Consider the following 23648-nt stretch of genomic DNA (forward strand, 5'->3'; position numbering starts at 1 on the left):
TATGCTGACACCAAAAGAACTGACTAGTAAAAAAACTGTACATACTAGTGATTAAGCAAACATTGTGACTAGTAGCAATTTTTCTTTGTAAATTGAACCGAAAAAGAAATATGGACGTGTGCACTGCTCATGTGAATCGACGAGTGACAAAATTATAAAGTTGTATTTTCCTCGTGTGAATTGGAAATGACTAAGTTCAAGTGTATAATCACCGATTAACAGAAAACATTACAAGACACCTTAGGCAGTGAGAATTATAACCAGTGCTACGATTTTCACTCATGTGTGCATGCAGAAAATTTTAAATGTACTTACCTGCAGGCGAGTCTTGCAGCTTGCAGGCGATGAACCACAGCAACGATCCAAGGACCACAAAGTGAAGATCGCCCTGTAGTCAGCTTTGCAGATGCGTCGAATACACTCACGATGCAGTCAAGTTATGAGTTATCAACGAAAAGACAATACTTCGAAGGCAGCTTAGCTAACCCACAGATATGGGCGATAACCACCAAGCCTGTATTGCACACGAATGGCCAGGCAACTTACTGCAGCAGCGACATGCGTCACCTCTGACAATGCTAGCTGATTGACTTAACAGCCCTGTGCCCATCGGTAGTTCAAACTTGTATATTTCCCTGCATATGTATATTTCCTTGCATATAGAGACCTGTATAACAATAAATGCATTCAAACTCTGGACTTATGTCAACTACCGAGAGTACACTAAACACAAACAGTGGTATAGTCATTTCGGAGCGAAAATAAGATATTACTGAACAATGTATAAATAAAGTGAGCGAGTACTCACACTAGCTTTGTAAACCTAATGTTCACATTCTTATCCCTTACCCTATTAGTGATGTAAGCTTACCGTTAAGCACAACCTAACTCAGGTTTTCATTGTTGTTTCATGATAAAAAAAATGCACCAAAATGAACACACGTCGCGGACATTTATCTGCATGGACGAACATTTAACATAATGAGGATCCAGTTTCGCAACGTCCTTCTTGCCCACCTAACCATGCCAAGATGCAGTGATTCAAGACGACAAACTACCTTCGACAACCCACAGCAAACAATGTCAAAGTATTTTGTGTTTGTGTGCAACATGAAAGTTTATTAGTGTAAATTTAAGCGATATGCAAATACTGTGCAATTCACACATAAAAAATCTATAACAGAGACAAAACCCCTGAATTAACTAAAACATAGTACAAATGTACAGACAATGGTTAGTGTATAAGTCATCTACCTTTGATTTTCATATTAGATTGTAAGTTTCTCTCTTTTAACCAGGACTGAGTTTATTAAAGTTAAGAATATTGAAGCTAGATCAATGTGTTGTACAATTATTTTTCAACGAATGAAGGTAGCCGCCTGTCCATTGACAGACGAACACAAATGACTGTGGCAACGGCCACAATTAACTGAAGCATAATAGTGCGAAAACAATGGACTTTAAGTTCAAGGCATAAACACTTATATCCACCAATTTGATAAATATTATGGATATTATGATGTATATGTTATATTAATCAATTTAATAGTGTGATTTTGACAATTTACATGAATGCATGTCCTGTGTGCAACTACATCACTGAAATTATGTGTGAATCACGAGAATCCAGTAGAAGTTCTCGTTCTCTACATGGGAAGCGATGAGCCACATCTCGTCACATAAAACACTGGTTTGAGTAAAGAAAGAGGCCAAGAGCCATCTAATGCCAAAGTATAATATTTAACTAAGTACTGTAATGATGTATTTTGACGATTTACAAGGAGTAATGATTCCAGCGCCACTGACATGCCTAAGAAACTATAGACTAATTCAGCACACATGTAAAAACATCAGTATTAAAGACAGACTCTGAAGATATTTGGATATTAAAAAAAAAAGAAACAAACGCATAACCCATCGTCCACTACCGGACGATATCACTCTCTTTTATCTCCTGTATAATACGGTCACACCATACATAAGCATCATTATAAGATTTGTAATTTGTTTAAATCTACAGAGATATACTGTTATTTTTTGCATGTGAGACTTGTATGTGAGAAAAACGCAGAGTGGATAATGAATGAACAACATTCTACATGATTTCTAAACTTTTCAAACCACTCAGGCTCTGTCATTGTGATTGACGTAAGTGTTAACATGTTATATGTGTTTTAAATCCGAGCTCGTAATTATAGTGTCAATTACTATAAATTTGTGTTTACTTTAGTTGTTGGATAACCTTAATCATTTACTTTCTATGTGCCAAGTTTTTTTCACAGAGCCAACCATGTCAAATTAATGTCACATTGGGTGTTTGACACAAAAAGACATCCTGCAAATTTCGTTTCCCTGTTTTATTCTTTGGGCAATGACACATCCATCGCAATAAACATTCACTAACTTATCTAAATGCTCACCTCAGAACCTTTGGTCTTACAAATACCGACAGAAAAAAAATCTTCCTAATTTTTGGGGTGTACAGTACGTCATCAATTCGTCCATCTCCCCAACGCCCATTGATGCTTTTCTCTATTTTAATTGATTCAGTTATCTTTGCTTCCCAGTCGCCATTATCTCCAAGTCAAATTTCATTCGTTTGACATTCACGAACTTCACCGAACCATTCCCGCCGAAAAGTTATGTAAGATGATGCCCACTGTCAAAAATGCAGGTATCACTTATGTCAGCATTCAGCTTAGTCTTACAAATCACTTTATAGCATCGAACTTTCTTGTGCGACCCTCTATTTTGCTAGCTATTTTTCTTCTTCTTAGAACGGCAATTTCTCGACAGATGGCTTTCTTTATAGAGCTCCAGCAAGTACATTTTCCTCTTGAATTCGCGTGAGAGAAAGTCGCTGTCACGACGTTGGTCGCCTCCTCCATATCTTCAATCGTTTTTCTTTGGAGGTAAGCTTCTTTGGGCCCCAGAACATTAATCTCCAGGAACCCTGTCATCGCCCGTGACTACAGCATAGATTTCCGGAAGGCTACTGAGTGTCTTGGCCATGATCACAACGTCCAGGTCCAACATGGTTTTTCACCTACGTTCTTGAATTGACTCCCGATGTTCATGATTTTCGCAAAACGCCACGGCACTGGATCACTTGGGTTCGTTTGGTATCTGTGGCAGTTTTTCATGAGAGAAAGTTTGTTTGCTTCGGATGTTTGTTCTTGAATCGTGAATAATACACAATTTCTCCCTCATTTCACAAGCAGTAGTGCACATTATCAAAAATTCGAGCTGCGAGTGGTCGATCGCGGTCGAAATGCAATATGTGGCACAAACATGGTCTTATTTCCTCTTTAGCTGCCCACCACATCTCGAATGCCACAGGTATTAAACAAGGCTGAAATCTGAAATTTCCACAGCTGGAAATTCGATCCGTCCAGTTTTATAATGCTTCTTGCGATTCCTTCACACTCAATGGCAAAAAAAAAAAAAAAAAAAATGACTCGCGAGACGTCTCGATTCGCGTATCAAACAAGAGACATAAAAACTTCTGTGGTGAAATTCTTCGACTAATCTGGGTCCATACCGTATTAAGGTTTATGGAAGCCAAATTCATATACAGGAATATAAGGAAACAACTTTTATTACTTCGTATTACTAAGCAAAGTGGATGGAGTGGCAGACACACAACAAAGGAACCAAAGTGCCCAAGGTACACCAAAAGAAATGCGACTTTAGCACCATCGGTATCTTAGGCAGGGAGATTTTTAACGCGAAAATAACATTTCAGTTTCGACATAGTTTCTTGAGCAGATAATCAGTATGTTCATTCCCTCGTAATTTATTATGCATTTTTATTCCTAGAAATCTTATGTATGAAAATTTTCTTTTTGTACTTTGAAAGCAAGTTCAAGAGCTTGTACCTTCTTGCTTACTGTCTAAACCTGCATTAAATTTTTTGGAAAGGTTTAATAGTAGCCTATTTCCTACAAACTATTTTTATACATGTTTTGTTATTCCTTCAATAGTAATCTGCACTGAGGGTGCCACACCTTTGTATCATCTATAAATATAACTATATTTGCATTACATTATTATTTAGTGATGCCAGTAGGTGATAAATATATACTAAGAAGATAAGAAGTCAACGAATCGAGGCATAAGGAACACATTACTTGAATGAGATTTTCACTCTGCAGCGGAGTGTGCGCTGATATGAAACTTCCTGGCAGATTAAAACTGTGTGCCCGACCGAGACTCGAACTCGGGACCTTTGCCTTTCGCGGGCAAGTGCTCTACCATCTGAGCTACCCAAGCACGACTCACGCCCGGTACTCACAGCTTTACTTCTGCCAGGTTCCGTCTCCTACCTTCCACAGTTTTAATCTGCCAGGAAGTTTCAACACATTACTTAATAGTTCTCCACTCTGATTTTACTGTTTCCCCTACACCTGTTAGGGCTACTCTTTGTTTCCTGGTATGTAAGTAGGGTTCTAGGCAAGCTAATATTTGTTTTTTGTTGCCATAGTGTGGAAGGTTTATCATTATTATTATTACTATTATTATTATACATTTTTTCTCTTAAGACAGTGATTGAACTTGAATGTTACATGATTATTCAGTTTTTCCCCCTTTTTTTAATGTTTTCTTCTTGTTTTTTCTTCTCAAAACCGCTTAATTCTTTGACTGTGTTCGTGTGACCATATTTTCCTTGGTCTCTTCCTTTCTTTTACTTCCAATTTCGTGTTCATAATTTCGTTTCTGAATTTGCTTCTTTCTCTACCATTTCTTTATTGATTCCTGCATGTCTTAGGTCTTCTGTTTCTTGAAACAAGTGGGTTTTTTTGATTGAGCTGGTAACTTACATCAAAAATCCTCTTTGAGTGTCCGATGTTCTTCATTCTGTGTATGTTAATCGGCGTTTCCTAGTTATGTCTGTGAGTCTGTCTGTATGTTCGTACAGTTCTTAGGTTGACCTCTTCATTCACATGCTATCTCTATGTACTGCTCCAAAAGTTTTTTCGAATGATTTTATGTTCTTTTCTGTCTCTGTGATGCCCAATGTGGATATTTTTATAATAATATGTTAGTTTTTACTCAGTCAAAAGCTATAGCGAGCTCAAGGAATATCCCTACAGGTTATATTCTACAGTTCAGTTCATCTAGAATATCTTTTGAAACACTGAATATTGCACGCTCTGTCGTGAGCCCTTTGCGAAATTCAGACTGGGAGAGTCATTTTTGAGTTATGTGTTTGTACAATCTATTGCACAATGCCCTTTCGAATATTTTTAAAACTACTTGCAGCAGGGATATAGCCAAATAGTTAATTTAATGGATTATTTTGCACGATAAATCATAATGATATGAAACGAGTCTTTTACAGTCACATCAGAAATTAGTTTTCAAATATGGCTACATGCTAAAAATTTGTAAGACTTTTGTAACTACAGATGAGAGTTGGTGATTTCTGCCCTCCACTTTGTACAAATTACGATAATAGAAATCCAACTAATGAATAGAAGGAGTTGGCAAGGAGAAACTTTTCCAGTTAATTTTCAAATTTTTACTGTGTTCTATGTCAGACTTTTGATATCACTGGATAAATGATCAATGATTTTAATTGGTTCATTGTGCACCTGCACCCCTTTTGTGCTACAGAGAATATTAAAATGGAGTAATGAATGTTGTTTTCGATGTTACGTAGATGCAAAGAGACAAAGAATACGTAAGTAGCACAATATATTGCTGATTAAGTCACTACATTTAGTGCCCTGGTAGATACTCCGTCGCACCCGGAAGAATCATTGCTGTTATCGATAGGTGTCGATGTTACCGCAAATCAAAGTTTACCGCGGATGTTATGAAAGAAAATGTGAGTGTGTGTTGTTATGATGTGTTTAGTGTTACGTGTTAGTGGATTTTACTGATCACTAGTAAAAGCCGCGCAAAGGAGAGTTAGTAGTGCTGTTTTTTAATGAGAGAAGAAACAGTTTCCGATAGTTTTCTGTCTACCAGTTTACTATCACCCTATACTGTCATTCTAAAGGTGAAGCACGATGATTGCTGTTAGGGATGGTTATAAGTTCATCGGCACCCCAAATGGGATATTATTGAGGCGTCTACGCGCACCATTAGAAGATTTTAAAGCAGCGAAGCATGTCTACAGCCAGTTGTGCCCCTGGAACAACGTGCGAAGTTTTGTGGACTATTTGCTGAAAAATATCTGTTATAATAGAGGTAATAGATTAAATATTCAATAAAGGTTTTCACTAGGGTACAGTTCGTTGTGATGGACTGAGCAGCATCTTGAACATGAAGTTCCTTGTTCTCGTAGCCACATTGCGAATACGAAGTTTTTTAAGGACGCCGTCGGTATGAACTGGGACGTGAAAATCCTTCATTACCGGTATCATAATACCAATACATACTTTTGCCCCACGCCACAGCGAAATATTGCAGATACCCAACCCATTTGTCAATTGAACATTTTAGTAGCTACAGTGGTATCTTGTAGCAGACTGAAATACAGGAACCTATGAGTGAATGAAGTGATCAGAGTCAGGAGAAGTGTGTGTTTAGCTATTCTAGTTGTTTCCAACAGAGCATGTTCAAAGAATTTAGAATGTTTGGAATGTTTATGATCAACCGTTCAGTATAGGCCCTATTTTGATACAGTTGACACTGTCAACATGTAAAGTACAGTTAACAGTATAATTCTAGGAGTATGTAAAAATGATATACTAAAAGAAAATAGTACACTTTTAATTGTAACGTATTTAGATCCCCACTAGGAAATTTTGAATGAGTGATCTGGATACCTTACTGTGCTATCTGTTAGACAGCAGCAAGTCATTAATAATCAGTGGTGGCTTCAGTGTAGATTTTATAAAGTATTCTGATAGGGATAATTATCTGGAAACCTTATTTGGATCCTACAATTTGATTTCAGTAATTAACTTTGCAGTATGGGTGGATAAAGACGAGCCGGCCAGTGTGGATGTGCGGTTCTAGGCGCTTCAGACTGGAACCGCGTGACCGCTATGGTCTCAGGTTCGAATCCTGCCTTGGGCTTGGATATGTGTGATGTGATGTCCTTAGGTTAGTTAGGCTTAAGTAGTACTAAGTTCTAGGGGCTAATGACCATAGATGTTAAGTCCCATAGTGCTCAGAGCCATTTGAACCATATATAAAGACGATAGGCCCTGATTTATATTTTCTTAGATGAAGCTCAAAGCAAAAAAATAACTGTACCTTTAACAAATACTCTCTCTAATCATCATGCACCAATTGTTAGGATAAGTAACATCGTGTCTTAACAGTATGGATACTCCTCCTTGGAAATCAGAATAATTAATGTGGCCGGGACAAATGGTTTTTAAGAATGATTTACAAGAAATGACGTGGGATGAAATTTATATAGAACCAAATGTTAACTTAAAATTGAATCTATTTCATGATATTTTACTTTCTGTGTCCAGCCAAGAACATTTAAATACTCTTCCTCGAAAGCACAGCAGGTTTAATATCCTTGTCATTGGACGAAATTAAATCTTCCACTATGCAGTAAAACTCTATCTTTGGGCACATGAGCAGATGTTCAGCCGTCTGTGTTTCTTCACATTCACACTGCTCATCTTCAGAGTAGCTCCACTTACACAAGTTTACATTACATTTTGCGACTCTTTTTCTTAATCTATTCAGTGCTCTTCATGTACTATATTGTAGTTGCTGCCCTTGTTTGATTTTCTCTTTGTGGTGCAGGTTTGCATTCTGCTGAGAGTCCAGACTTAAAGAAAGGTGGTGGCTCTCGGGTTGGCTTTCTTACGGTACAGTCTGTTAGCTATAGCTCTTCCTTGATTTAAGACAAATTGAGACTTTTTGGTGGTTATACTTCAAGTGCCCTGGGTCAGTTTGCTGCTTTTTCCTCTCTGTTTCACCCGTTACTTTGCGTCTGATATTTGGCGGTGCCATGGCCACAAGAAACCAGATGATAGTTAGGAGTTGAGGAACATGAAAGAGAAACAATGGTTGAAAAAGAAGTGAGACAGGGCTATAGCCAATCCCTGATATTATTCAATTTGTATATTGAGCAAGCTGTAAAGGAAACTAAAGAAAAATTTGTAGGAATCAAAGTCCAGGGGGAAGAAATAAAAGCTTTGAGGCTTGCCGATAACATTGCAGTTCTGTCAGGGATAGCAAAGGACTTGCAAGAGCAGTTGGACAGAATGGACAGTGTCTTGAAAAGAAGATAAAAGATGAAAAAACATCGAAATCAAAACAAGGATAATGGAAAATCGTCAAACTAACTCAGTTGATGCTGAGAAAATTAGATTAGGAAATGACTAAAGTAGTAGATGAGCTTTTTGGGCAGCTAAATAACTGCTGATGAGGATAGGGAAGACATAAAATGTAGATTGGCCATAGCAAGGAAAGTGTTTCTGAAGAAGAGAAATTTGTTAACATCAAGTATAGATTTAAGTGTCAGAAAGCATTTTCTGGAAGTATTTATATGGAGTGTAGCCATTTATGGAAGTGAAACATGGATAATAAAGTTTATACAAGAAGAAAATAGAAGCTTTTGAAATGTGGTGCTACAGAAGAATGCTGAAGATTAGATGGGAGCTAGTGAATAGAATTGGGGAGAAGAGAAATCTGTGGCACAACTTCACCAGAAGAAGGAATTGGTTGGTAGGGCATGTTCTGAGTCATCAAGGGATCATGAATTTAGTATTGGAGGGTAAAAATAGTAGAGGGCGACCAAGAGATGAATACACTAACAAGATGCAGAAGGATATAGGTTGCAGTTGTTACTCTGAGATGATGAGGCTTGCGCATGATAGAGTAGCATGGGGAGCTGCATCAAATCAGTCAGTGGACTGAAGACAACAACAACAAAGGCCACAGGTGGGTAAATTGTGTAGAGGGGTGTAGGCCTCGGGCATCCAATGACAATCCTGATAGTCTCATTTAAAGTTATGTTTTCTTGTTCAGAGTGGCTGGATGCCTCCCTTACTGGTGCCACATATTCTCCAGCTGCAAAACAGAGTCACATTGCTGATTATTGAAGAACTTTGGGTTGTGCTCTCCATGTTGAACCAGTCACTTTATGTATAATGTGTCATGCACATAATTTTCCTTTTAGATCATTGCAGTATTTTTTAGATGGCATTGTACTGTCTGCTGTGATTCCCAAGTATTTTGGTTTGCTGCAGTGGTGTAATCTAAACCCTTTCCATTCTATTTCCTTGGCACTTACCTGTTATGCAGGTCGAAAGCCCATACTTCCATACTTTCCAGATTAAATCACAGGTGATTTTATTCATAGAAGATCTCCAGGGTATGTAAAGCCTGTGTCAGTTTTCTTTTAATCTCTTCAAATGTTCTTCCTAGGACAGTAATATCAGAGTCATCTGCATATATGAATCTCTTTATATCTGGCTGGTCATTTGTATACATACTGTAAGAAAATGGGAGAAGAATAGTCCCTTACGGTAATCAATTCTTTTGGTTTCTCCATCTACTTTCCTTCTCTTGGGGAGTTTACATAGAATCTTCGATTCTGTAACATGGCTCTTCACATGTAGGGCCTAAGTTAGTCAAATGTCCTTTGTTATTTCACAGGTTTTCATTAGGAGCCATTGATGGTTTACTGAATCATATGCAGTAGGAAGACCAACAAAGAAAGTGGCAGTTATCAGTTTCCTTTCAAAACTGTCTTCAATGTGTGGAGTTAGATTTAGTATTTGAGTGCAACATACTTTCCCTGTTCCAAATCCAACTTGTTTAGGGATAAGTTTCGTGTTAATTTTGGTTGCTAATCTTGACAGAATCATTCTTTCGAATAACTTACATGTGTGGCAGGTTAAGGAAACAGGATGTAAACTTTTTGGCTCTGTCATCTCTTTGCCAGGCTCTAGAAATGCTACTAGTTGTGCTTTCCTCCAAGGTTTGGGAATCTGATATGTTTGCGTACATCTGTTCATCCTCACTAGCCATTCATTAGTTTTCACTCCAAACTGCTTCATATGCTTTATTTTCTTTGAGTTCTTGCACTGCTCTTCCCAGTTCGTGAGGTGTGAATGGAGATTCTAGAAATTCACTCTCTCCTCGTATTTCACTTGAGATACAGTGTATCTGCCTCCTGTCTTGGCTTGTCATTCAGTAGTAGTTGTTGAACAGTCTGTTTCGGAGTGACGTTCATACTCAGTGGCAGGCTCGGAGGCTCATTGCTAGGATGTTGTATCACCTTCCATGCTCTTTGACTGTTCTGTTTCATGTCCAGACCAGATAATAGTTTAGCCCATCTCTCAATTCTTTATTCAGCTATGCTTTGAAATAGTTCTTTTCCCATTTCAGTTGTATCTGGGGAAAAAGAATCTGCATTGTACTTGTTATGATAGTTGCTTAAGATATCTTTTGAACTTGAGTCAAGGCTAGATATAAATTGATTCCTCCTTGACATTTTCTTTACAAATTTTACAAATTCTTAGTTGTTTGTTGGGACTGCTTTTATATTTTCAGCTTTGAGATCGAGTTCTTCTCTGTAAGCCACTCATATCGATTTCTTGCATTTAAAGCATTGTTTCAAGGATATATTTTCTACCTGGATAACTCCAAAACTGTGCAAAATACAGGGCAATGCTGCATCCAAAGAAAAGCTGCTTCTGCATTTTTTGTAACATGATAAGCAGTGTTTTAGTGATGAAGATGATGATGGGATTATATCATCTCTTCTGCCATCTGCCACTGTTGAAAGATGGTCTTAGTTTAGAATAAAAAATAATCTTCAGTCCCTCTCTTGCTGTCCAGTATTCTAGTTCTTCCCCCCCCCCCCTTTTTTTTGGTTAAATTGTATCCCTGATTTACACTTAAACTCTCAATACAATCTTGATATTTTTGTTATGAAACTTGTTTGGCTTGTGGAAGGTAAAATCAATATTAGATGGTTTGTATTGCTGATATAACAGTGCATGACTGTAGCTCAATTGATAAAATTTCAGTGTTGCTTTTGTTCGTGAAACTTGTTCACTTAATCCTTATAGCTGGTCTATCAAAGAAGCGGAAGTGTCAGATTCCACCCATTTGCTTTGCCCCATGGCGTAAGGGTGTTATGATGTGTGACGTCATTAAGGTGTGGAGTTTGAGTTTGTTGTATTTGTAGATGTCGTCTTGTTGTGTTTGATGATGCTCTCTCTCTCTCTCTCTCTCTCTCTCTCTCTCTCTCTCTCTCTCGTGTGTGTGTGTGTGTGTGTGTGTGTGTGTGTGTGTGTGGAGAGAGAGAGAGAGAACACATATTTTCTACTGTAGGTGTTGGTGTTTTGGTAACGTCAGCTGCAGTTGACCTATATAGCTCAAGAGAAGTGTCCGATTCCTATAGATTTTGTAATTATTTTTCTTGTCCATCATTTTGTGTGTTTTGGAATTGTGTTGTTGTTGTTCTTTTTTTCCTGTTATATTTAGCTTGTCCCTTCCATAAAACCCCCAGTTTCCTGCAGTTGTCCTATTAGTTTGATTGTATTTTGGGAGGGAGATGTTATTGTCTGATTTATATGTATTTTCGTGTTTGTTGCTGTGTGTATGTAGTGACATCATTGGTGCCATATTGGAGACACTTAGAATAGCCATTTCCGCCATGTTGATGACGTCATGTGTCAAAGCAGATGGGTGGAATCGGGCACTTCCATAATCCCAAGACAGCACTACCATATTGTTCTTGAGGGCATTATAATACCATATTCATACCTTCAGGTTTTGGTCTGTGGTCATTTACCTCACTGTGTGTTGCTTGCAATGCTAAAATGTCCCATGAATATTGTTTGCACTTGTCTGATGATAAGACTTCTTTCTCTCTTGACAGTCCTTCAGTATTTAATGAAGTTGTCACAATTTTTGTTCTTCATTTGGTCCAGTTTTGTGTGCTTGCCATTTTTCTTTGATGTTTCCCAGTAGTAGGACCAGCTGTTCGTGCTAGTTCGTTTCCAGGGTACACCCGATTGTGTTCTATGTACCGTTATTGCATTATAAACCCATAGCATTATTTGGAAATTGCTTTCCACATAAGTTAATCAGAAAGTTCGGTAAATAACCATGTAACAAACCATCTATAACTAGAGGGATTAAAGTATCTTGTGAAAGGAAAAGGGAAATATATCTGTTGGCAGGAACAAGTGGAGACCCTGCAGGAGATGTACACTAAAACAACCGCTCAAAATCACTGAAGAAAGTTTTTTTAAAAAATGCAAGGAAGGTGCACATAATTTTAGAAATCAGTAATTCCAGCAACAGACTTAAGGATAAATGGACTGCAGTGAAACAAGAAACAGAACAACCAACCACATATCAGGATAACATCACTGTTAAACTAATTGGAAGGGCTATAAGTGATGCATCACAGGTATCAAATATATTAATCATTTCTTAAATGTAGTAGAAAGCATAGGGACAAACAGCTCAAGATAAGAATAACAGCAGTGTGTAGGAAAAGTAACTCTCATAAAATTCAGTCATATGAATGCATCACAAACTTCTTCTGAAATTAAGAAAATTATACAGTACATCCTTCAAAAGATAAAAGCTCATCCGATTTTGACGGTGTTTCGAATAAAGTACTAAAGATTTGTTCCCACATAATAAACCCAGTCTTACCCAAAATATATAATGCATCACTAACTCCAGGCATTTTTTCAGGGACTGAAATGTACAGTTGTCAATCCCTTCTTTAAGAGAGGTAATAAGAGAGATTCAATAACTATAGGCCTATTTCACTGCTGATGTCATTCTCCAAAATTTTTGAGATGGGAATGTATTGTAGAATAGTATCTAACCATAGCAATAATAATATCTTCAGCAGATCACAGTTTTGGTTTTAGAAGAGTTACTTTGCTGAGAGAATATCATTTACATGTTCAGTCACCAAATTTGGCAAGCATTGATAACAAATAATCATAAGTTGTTTAGAGCTATTGTGTGTGTGTGTGTGTGTGTGTGTGTGTGTGTGTGTGTGTGTGTGTGTGTGGGACAGTCTTGAGTTTGGTAAATGCATCATGTGGCTATTTCTTGTGTTGTGCAAATGAACATTATTTTTTAGTCTTAAGTTTGTATAAATTTTCTTTGGCATGAATTGGGAACCATACATATAAAGTCTGGAGACTGTCAGTACATTAAGTGAATTGAACTGACTTCCGCAAGTCTCTTGAGTGACACAAACCCAGAATAGATGTAATGGCTTTCTTCTGCCTTTGGAAAATGAGTGTTGACTCTGGTCCATTTCCCCATGCAACTGTATTCCTTATTGCAGGTGTGAGTGGAAGATTGTACAATAAGAGAATAGAAGTAGATTCTTACGAATATTTTATTGTAATTTATGTAACAAAAAAGTTACACTTGCTAGTTTGACTCTTGATAATAAATGTGTTCATCCCACAGAATACTTGTTTCGATCACAACTCCAAGTAATGCCACATTCTTATCTCATACTTTATTGCACGGAGAGTGATAGAAATTCTTCCATCCTTGTTCTGTTAGTGGATAGCTGGATGGCTATACAGCAGTAGTCAGTCATCCCATTATTTCTCCATTTCAGTTTTGAACACTTTGTATGTTGCCACCTGTTATCAGTGTTATGTCGTCAGCATATAATATGTTCTCACATATGTGATTTGAGAAATCCTTTATGTAAACAATGAAAAGGGAGAGTCCAAGAACCAACCCCTGATTTCATGTTTTATTTTCAACAGTTTTGATATCTGATTATTTGCATAGCCTTTCAGGTAGATAGGTTCTAAATATACGTATTAAATTATCTTTTATGCAATAGTGCACAGATTTTGTTACTAGTCTCATGTGAGTTGAAGGCTTTGCTCAAATCTATAAGTGTAGCACATTTAGTCTCTCTCTTTTCAGCACGATCATATTATTATCTATCAGATATGCTACTGCTTTCAGTGTTAGGTAGTTTTACGTTCCAGGGAACATTTGCACAATAAATTGTAATGATGTGGCATGGTCACAGTGACAGACTGGTGTGTAGCATAGTCTGTGGCTTAGCTGTGTTGGAAGCTGACAGTTTGGTTAAGAGTTGGTGAAGCCAGTGAATGTGTCATGACCACTTTAATGGTCGAGGGCAGTACGTTTCAGGTGTAGTTGCCAGCAGAAATGGCTGCAGAACTAAAATCGAGTGTTATTGACTCTGATGCAGCTTATTTGTTAAGCTCAGGTGTGACTGGCTGTAAATTGTGGCAGTGGTGCATTCTTGGAGTGTAATTCAAACCCATTATAAAGATGCTTGAATTGAATTCAACTGAGTTTTATTTGCTCATGTAGGATTTTACTATGTACAGCGATTGTATGTTTAATGTAAGACATGTCAAAAAAAGTATATACAAATTCAATGCAAAGGAGACCTGGGACACAATTGAAGAGGTAAACAAGGTTATGGACCTTGCCGTTGGTGGGGAGGCTTGTGTGCCTCAGCAATACAGATGGCCGTACCGTAGGTGCAACCACAACGGAGGGGTATCTGTTGAGAGGCCAGACAAACATGTGGTTCCTGAAGAGGGGCAGCAGCCTTTTCAGTAGTTGCAGGGGCAACAGTCTGGATGATTGACTGATCTGGCCTTGCAACATTAACCAAAACGGCCTTGCTGTGCTGGTACTGCGAACGGCTGAAAGCAAGAGGAAACTACAGCCGTAATTTTTCCCGAGGACATGCAGCTTTACTGTATGATTAAATGATGAAGGCGTCCTCTTGGGTAAAATATTCCAGAGGTAAAATAGTCCCCCATTCGGATCTCCGGGTGGGGACTACTCAGGAGGACGTCGTTATCAGGAGAAAGAAAACTGGCATTCTACGGATCGGAGCGTGGAATGTCAGATCCCTTAATCGGGCAGGTAGGTTAGAAAATTTAAAAAGGAAATAGATAGGTTAAAGTTAGATATAGTGGGAATTAGTGAAGTTCGGTGGCAGGAGGAACAAGACATTGGTCAGGTGAATACAGGGTTATAAATACAAAATCAAATAGGGGTAATGCAGGAGTAGGTTTAATAATGAATAAAAAATAGGAGTGCGGGTAAGCTACTACAAACAGCATAGTGAATGCATTATTGTGGCCAAGATAGACACAAAGCCCATGCCTACTACAGTAGTACAAGTTTATATGCCAACTAGCTCTGCAGATGATGAAGAAATTGATGAAATGTATGATGAGATAAAAGAAATTATTCAGGTAGTGAAGGGAGATGAAAATTTAATAGTCATGGGTGACTGGAATTCGTCAGTAGGAAAAGGGAGAGAAAGCAACATAGTAGGTGATTATGGATTGGGGCTAAGAAATGAAAGAGGAAACCGTCTGATAGAATTTTGCACAGAGCATAACTTAATCATAGCTAACACTTGGTTCAAGAATCATAAAAAAAGGTTGTATACATGGAAGAATCCTGGAGATAATAAAAGGTATCAGATAGTTTATATAATAGTAAGACAGAGATTTAGGAATCAGGTTTAAAATTGTAGGACATTTCCAGGGGCAGATGTGGACTCTGACCACAATCTATTGGTTATGACCTGTAGGTTAAAACTGAAGAAACTGCAAAAAGGTGCGAATTTAAGGACATGGGATTTGGATAAGCTGAAAGAACCAAAGGTTGTACAGAGTTTCAAGGAGAGAATAAGGGAACAATTGACAGGAATGGGGGAAAGAAACACAGTAGAAGAAGAATGGGTAGCTCTGAGTGATGAAGTAGTGAAGGCAGCAGAGGATAAAGTGGGTAAAAAGACGAGGGCTGCTAGAAATCCTTGGGTAACAGAAGGAATATTGAATTTAATTGATGAAAGGAGAAAATATAAAAATGCAGTAAATGAAGCAGGCAAAAAGGAATACAAACGTCTCAAAAATGAGATCGACAGGAAGTGCAAAATGGCTAAGCAGGGATGGCTAGAGGACAAATGTAAGGATGTAGATGCTTATCTCACTAGGGGTAAGATAGATGCTGCCTACAGAAAAATTAAAGAGACCTTTGGAGTGAAGAGAACCACGTGTATGAATATCAAGAGCTCAGATGGCAACCCAGTTCTAAGCAAAGAAGGGAAGGCAGAAAGGTGGAAGGAGTATATAGAAGGTTTATACAAGGGCGATGTACTTGAAGACAATATTATGGAAATGGAAGAGGATGTAGATGAAGAAGAAATGGGAGATAAGATACTGCGTGAAGAGTTTGACAGAGCACTGAAAGACCTGAGTCGAAACAAGGCCTCCGGAGTAGACAACATTCCATTAGAACTAGTGATGGCCTTTGGAGAGCCAGTCATGACAAAACTCTACCAGCTGGTAAGCAAGATGTATGAGACAGGCGAAATAGCCTCAGACTTCAGAAGAATATAATAATTCCAATCCCAAAGAAAGCAGGTGTTGACAGATGTGAAAATTATCGAACTATCAGTTTAATAAGTCACAGCTGCAAAATACTAACGCGAATTCTTTACAGACGAATGGAAAAACTGGTAGATGCGGACCTCGGGGAGGATCAGTTTGGATTCCTTAGAAATGTTGGAACACGTGGGGCAATACTGATCTTATGACTTACCTTAGAAGAAAGATTAAGAAAAGGCAAACCTACGTTTCTAGCATTTGTAGACTTCGAGAAAGCTTTTGACAATGTTGACTGGAATACTCTCTTTCAAATTCTAAAGGTGGCAGAGGTAAAATACAGGGAGCAAAAGGCTATTTACAATTTGTACAGAAACCAGATGGCAGTTATAAGAGTCAATGGGCATGAAAGGGAAGCAGTGGTTGGGAAGGGAGTGAGACAGGGTTGCAGTCTCTCCCCGATGTTATTCAATCTGTATACTGAGCAAGCAGTAAAGGGAACAAAAGAAAAATTTGGAGTAGGTATTAAAATTAATGGAGAAGAAGTAAAAACTTTGAGGTTCGCCAATGACTTTGTAATTCTGTCAGAGACGGCAAAGGACTTTGAAGAGCATTTGAACGGAATGGACAGTGTCTTGAAAGGAGGAAATAAGATGAACATCAACAAAAGCAAAACGAGGATAATGGAATGTAGTCAAATTAAATCGGGTGATGCTGAGGAAATTAGATTAGGAAATGAGACACTTAAAGTAGTAAAGGAGTTTTGCTATTTAGGAAGTAAAATAACTGATGATGGTCGAAGTAGAGAGGATATAAAATATAGACTGGCAATGGCAAGGAAAGCGTTTCTGAAGAAGAGAAATTTGTTAACATCGAATATAGATTTATGTATCAGGAAGTCGTTTCTGAAAGTATTTGTATGGAGTGTAGCCATGTATGGAAGTGAAACATGGACGATAACTAGTTTGGACAAGAAGAGAATAGAAGCTTTCGTAATGTGGTGCTACTGAAGAATGCTGAAGATAAGGTGGATAGATCACGTAACTAATGAGAAGGTATTGAATAGGATTGGGGAGAAGAGAAGTTTGTGGCACAACTTGACCAGAAGAAGGGATCGGTTAGTAGGACATGTTCTGAGGCATCAAGGGATCACAAATTTAGCATTGGGGGGCAGTGTGGAGGGTAAAAATCATAGAGGGAGACCAAGAGATGAATACACTAAGCAGATTCAGAAGGATGTAGGTTGCAGTAGGTATTGGGAGATGAAGAAGCTTGCACAGGATAGAGTAGCATGGAGAGCTGCATCAAACCAGTCTCAGGACTGAAGACAACAACAACAACAACAACAACTTGCATATGATTAATTTTATTCTCTTGTACAACAATTTAAACAGTAATTATTTTACCATGGAACAGCTCCTTGTGGGCTCACAAAGTAGTTGGCAAATTCGTCGTGAATTTTCTTGAGTGTTTGAGAAGTTCTCCATGGTATATTTGGGAGTGTAGTAATAGAGGTTACATTAGCGTCTCGTCTCCATGCCCCTGGAATGACTTCTCCTGTTTGTGGACAAAAAGAATTGAAGCTTCCTGGTGGGCTATAATAACTTCTTGACTCGGAATTTTTTCTTAAAAAATTATGCAGACACTCTGCTTTCATTGTGATGGTTTGTGCCTTCTGTGGTTGTAATAGTATCAGTTTGCTGAAGACCCAGAACACTGAAGCCATAAAAACAAATGTATTTTCCACACTCATTCTTGCCTTTGACATTTTGTGGTAAATAAATGATCGTATGGCATAGACTCTTTAGAGCCTCTGTTGTGCCTACCTGGATACGGCTTCATGATGTTTTCATGTAATGGAAAAGCATCATCTGCCATAAATACGTGTGGTAGTGGCTTTGTCCCTCCAGGTAAACACTCGTAACATGGCAAGTTCAGTTTATTTTTGTGAAGTAGTTCACTTATGGAGGCTTTCTTGAAAACACCTCCATCAGAAATACTTCCTTGGTAGCCAACATCAGCATATAAAAAGTTGTAGTTGTCACCAACTACAGCAAGTAACACAATGGTAAACGATCCTTTATAGTTATAAAACTCGCTCCCACTAGCAACGGGGCACTGTAGAACAATGTGCTACCCATCAATTGCTCCCACACATTGAGAGAAGTGGAGTGCTTGGCGGAACACACTTCCTTTTGAACGCCATTCGTCTTCAGTAGCTGGAATCTGAAACAAGTAAATTTGGCTTCAGGTTTTGCAAGAGCTACCTCAACATGCAGCAACTGAAACAGAGGAACCTGCAGAGAAGGGTGAAGAGGACAGCACACCACCTCCACAAAAACTGGCGAAGGGGGGGTGGGGGTGGAAGAAGAGACCCCATACTTAATGCAGCAGAAATGTTGCATAATATTATGCAGCAGCAACATCAATGCCAACTGAATGCTCTGAGGAAGCAGCAGCATACCATAATAAACATAGACACAGCAGCATCATGAGCGTCAACTTCAACCACAGATTCCCCTGTCACATTCATTGGCACCATATCTGATTTAGATTCTGATGAAATTATCTGTAATGAATGATGCAAATATGTAAATACTAATATAAAAATAAATATCTAATCAATTAAATACGTCGTAACCTGGCAAGAACAGTGACACAACTCAAAAATGCAATATTTGCGGAAATACTTTTAAAGAATTATACGAAACTTTTAGTGAAGTAGTACTAGCTTCTTTTACATTTCAAGTAAGTATTTAATGGCAGTATATTCTGTTATATTATATACAAAAGTAATACTGTAATTGTATCCATATTTTTCAGTGACATAAACTCAAAAGTCCCATTTTCGAGTTGTCACTTTTCTTGTTGGGGTATATGTTTCAGTGCTGTTAACGTAGCTTAATTACCTTTACATAATCCTTCAACCAAAGCTTCACAAACTTCCAGAACTATTTGAGATATGACTGGCTTTGAAATGTGAAATAAATATGCGAGGCTTTGATAGGAGTCTCCTTGGTGCCAGAAAACGAAGAGTAACAGCAAGTCTTTACTTCAAAGGAATTGCTTTTCTGAAATTTGTGTCTTTCTTTGAAACAACTGGTCCTATAATATTCAACAACATTTGAAAATCTGACGGCGACATCCTAGTGAAGTTACGAAAGCCAGAACCGTCTTCCAAATTCAGCTCGCAAAGCATGTCATTCCCGCTATGTCTTCTATAGTATGTTTTGACCCACCAGTGATGACTGTCATTTTCTTGGTCTGCTCATTTCATTAAGTATTATTATTGCAGCACCAAATGCCATTAATTCTTCCTCTTCACTTGCCAAAGCGTATCTCTTGATGTGAATACACAAAGTAACCTATCAGTTTACCATAGCAGACTATGCGAATACGTAGAAATGTTGGTCACTAGTGTAAACAGGAATGCGAACAACGAACAATGTTGCCCGACATGTTGAGGGGACAAGTTGCACACAATGTTCTGAACAAAAACATGTTCTGAGCACAGTTTAAACGCGCCTTAATAGGTACTCTTCAACACTAAAATTCTTCTTTTGCTAGGCAGTTTTCTTTGGAAAGTTAATGTCATATGTACTATCACAGTGCAGCTAGTGGAATTTGTGCGGACATTCTGGAAAGTAGGTTAGGCCCTAATGCTAAATGAGCATAGGTATACAATTTTTAAATTGTGTCCATATGAGATATTAAATGTTTGTATAAGTAAACCAAGGCACAGGTTGAGAGTGAGGTGGGTGCTTCCTAAGAATAGATACTTTTCAGTGCTATACCTAAGTTGCATGTTGTGGGTAAGTTCAGACTGTAAATCAAATAGTTCCTGCTTTCAAGTAGTGATTCGTTCTAAAGATAAATTTTTGTTAAGTGTTATGTCTCTCACCCCTGATGATGATTTAATAACATAAAGAATGCTAAGCTGCTCAGAGGTTTCGACTGGTGCAGATGGGAGAACATTTTGAACCCATATATCCACAATGGGGAACGGCAAGTAAATGTCTTCACTTTTTGTTTGGGGCCACTTGGTCCTTGGCATCATAGTTTAGAGGTGTTAAGAAGACAAGAAGAAAAAGGAAAAAAAGGTCATGGCTATAATGGATGTAATGACAACTGACTGGTTGTTGTCATCGTCATCGTGGTCTTCAGTCCTGGAACTGGTTTGATGCAGCTCTCCATGCTATTCTATCCTGTGCAAGCTTCTTCATCTCGCAGTACTTACTGCAACCTACATCCTTCTGAATCTGCTTAGTGTATTCATCTCTTGGTCTCCCTCTATGATTTTTACCCTCCACACTGCCCCCCCCCCCCCCCCCCCCCCCAATGCTAAATTCGTGATCCCTTGATGCCTCAGAACATGTCCTACCAACTGGTCCCTTCTTCTTGTCAAGTTGTGCCACAAACTCCTCTTCTCCCCAATTCTATTCAATACCTCCGCATTAGTTATGTGATCTACCCATCTAATCTTCAGCATTCTTCCGTAGCACCACATTTCGAAAACTTCTATTCTCTTCTTGCCCAAACTATTTATCATCCATGTTTCACTTCCATACATGGCTATACTCCATATACATACTTTCAGAAATAGCTTCCTGACACTTAAATCTATACTCAATGTTAACAAATTTCTCTTCTTCAGAAACGCTTTCCTTGCTATTGCCAGTCTACATTTTATATCTCTCTACTTCGACCATCATCAGTTATTTTTCTCCCCAAATAGCAAAACTCCTTTACTACTTTAAGTGTCTCATTTCCTAATCTAATTCCCTCAGCCTCACCCAACTTAATTCGACTACATTCCATTATCCTCGTTTTGCTTTTGTTGATGTTCATCTTATATCCTCCTTTCAAGGAACTATACATTCCATTCAACTGCTCTTCCAAGTCCTTTGATGTCTCTGACAGAATTACAATGTCATCAGCGAACCTCAAAGTTTTTATTTCTTCTCTATGGATTTTAATGCCTACTCTGAATTTTCTTTTGTTTCCTTTACTGCTTGCTCAGTATACAGATTGAATAACATCGGGGAGAGGCTACAACCCTGTCTCACTCTCTTCCCAACCGCTGCTTCCCTTTAATGTCCCTTGACTCTTATGACTGCCATCTGGTTTCTGTACAGATTGTGAATAGCCTTTTGCTCCCTGTATTTTATCCCTGCCACCTTTAGAATTTGAAAGAGAGTATTCCAGTCAACATTGTCAAAAGCTTTCTCGAAGTCTACAAATGCTAGAAACGTAGGTTTTCCTTTCCTTTATCTATTTTCTAAGATAAGTCATAGGGTCAGTATTGCCTCACGTGTTCCAACATTTCTACGGAGTCCAAACTGATCTTCCCCGAGGTCGGCTTCTACCAGTTTTTCCATTCGTCTGTAAAGAATTCGCGTTAGTATTTTGCAGCTGTGACTTATTAAACTGATAGTTCGATAATTTTCACATCTGTCAACACCTGCTTTCTTTGGGATTGGAATTATTATATTCTTCTTGAAGTCTGAGGCTATTTCGCCTGTCTCATACATCTTGCTTACCAGCTGGTAGAGTTTTGTCATGACTGGCTCTCCCAAGGCCATCACTAGTTCTAATGGAATGTTGTCTACTCCGGAGGCCTTGTTTCGACTCAGGTCTTTCAGTGCTCTGTCAAACTCTTCACGCAGTATCTTATCTCCCATTTCTTCTACATCTACATCCTCTTCCATTTCCATAATATTGTCTTCAAGTACATCGCCCTTGTATAAACCTTCTATATACTCCTTCCACCTTTCTGCCTTCCCTTCTTTGCTTAGAACTGGGTTGCCATCTGAGCTCTTGATATTCATACACGTGGTTCTCTTCACTCCAAAGGTCTCTTTAATTTTTCTGTAGGCAGTACCTATCCTACCCCTAGTGAGATAAGCCTCTACATCCTTACATTTGTCCTCTAGCCATGCCTGCTTAGCCATTTTGCACTTCCTGTTGATCTCATTTTTGAGACGTTTGTATTCCTTTTTGCCTGCATCATTTACTGTGTTTTTATATTTTCTCCTTTCATCATGTAAATTCAATATTTCTTCTGTTACCCAAGGCTCTCTACTAGCCCTCATCTTTTTATCTGCTTGATCCTCTGCTGCCTTCACTACTTCATCCCTCAGACCTACCCATTCTTCTTGTATTGTCAATTGTTCCGTTATGCTCTCCCTGAAACTCTGTACAACCTCTGGTTTAGTCAGTTTATTCAGGTCCCATCTCCTTAAATTCCCACCTTTTTGCAGTTTCTTCAGTTTTAATCTACAGTTCATAACACAATAGATTGTGGTCAGAGTCCACATCTGCTCCTGGAAATGTCTTACAATTTCAAACCTGGTCCCTAAATCTCTTTCTTACCATTATATGATCTATCTGATACCTTCTAGTATCTCCAGGTGTCTTCCATGTATACAACCTTCTTTCATGATTCCTGAACCAAGTGTTGGCTATGATTAAGTTTTGCTCTGTGCATAATTCTACCAGGCAGCTTCCTCTTTCACTCACCCCCAATCCATATTCACCCACTATGTTTCTCTACCTTTTCCTACTCTCGAATTCCAGTCACCCATGACTATTAGATTTTTGTCTCCCTTCACTACCTGAATAATTTCTTTTATCTCATCATACATTTCATCAATTTCATCATCATCCGCAGAGCTAGTTGGCATTTAAATTTCTACTACTGTAGTAGGCATGGGCTTAGAGTCTATTTTGGCCACAATAATCCGTTCACTATGCTGTTTGTAGTAGCTTACCCAGACTCCTATTTTTTATTCATTATTAAACCTATTCCTGCATTACCCCTATTCGATTTTGTATTTATAACCCTGTATTCACCTGACCAGAATCTTGTTCCTCCTGCCACCGAACTTTACTAATTCCCACTATATCTAACTTTAACCTATTCATTTCCCTTTTTAAATTTTCTAACCTACCTGCCCGATTAAGGGATCTGACATTCCACGTTCCGATCCATAGAACGCCAGCTTTCTTTCTCCTGATAACGACGTCCTCGCCTGGAGATCCGAATGGGGGACTATTTTACCACCGGAATATTTTACCCAAGAGGACGCCATCATCATTTAACCATACAGTAAAGCTGCATGCCCTTGGGAAAAATTACAACTGTAGTATCCCCTTGCTTTCAGCCGTTCACAGTACTAGCACAGCAAGGCCGTTTGATTAGTGTTACAAGGCCAGATTATTCAATCATCCAGACTGTTGCCCCTGCAACTACTGAAAAGGCTGCTGCCCTTCTTTAGGAACCTCATGTTTGTCTGGCCTCTCAACAGATACCCCTCTGTTGTGGTT

At 38.5% G+C, this 23648-nt stretch overlaps 1 protein-coding gene across 2 annotated transcripts in view; it reads left to right on the forward strand.

The window, feature by feature from the left end:
- The first annotated feature begins 5725 nt into the window (after positions 1-5725).
- The window catches only part of LOC126281724 (mitochondrial mRNA pseudouridine synthase RPUSD3-like), a 121812-nt gene continuing 103889 nt past the window's right edge, over positions 5726-23648 (forward strand). Inside the window, exon 1 of one of the 2 annotated variants that reach the window (XM_049980903.1) lies at positions 5726-5830. In XM_049980903.1, coding sequence (XP_049836860.1) covers positions 5785-5830 — 46 coding nt within the window. In that variant the 5' untranslated portion in view covers positions 5726-5784. Of the gene's footprint in view, positions 6196-23648 lie in introns of both variants that reach the window. The other variant, XM_049980902.1, reaches the window with a different exon arrangement.

This window comes from Schistocerca gregaria, chromosome 7 (genome assembly GCF_023897955.1).
Source record: "Schistocerca gregaria isolate iqSchGreg1 chromosome 7, iqSchGreg1.2, whole genome shotgun sequence".
NCBI lineage: Eukaryota > Metazoa > Arthropoda > Insecta > Orthoptera > Acrididae > Schistocerca > Schistocerca gregaria.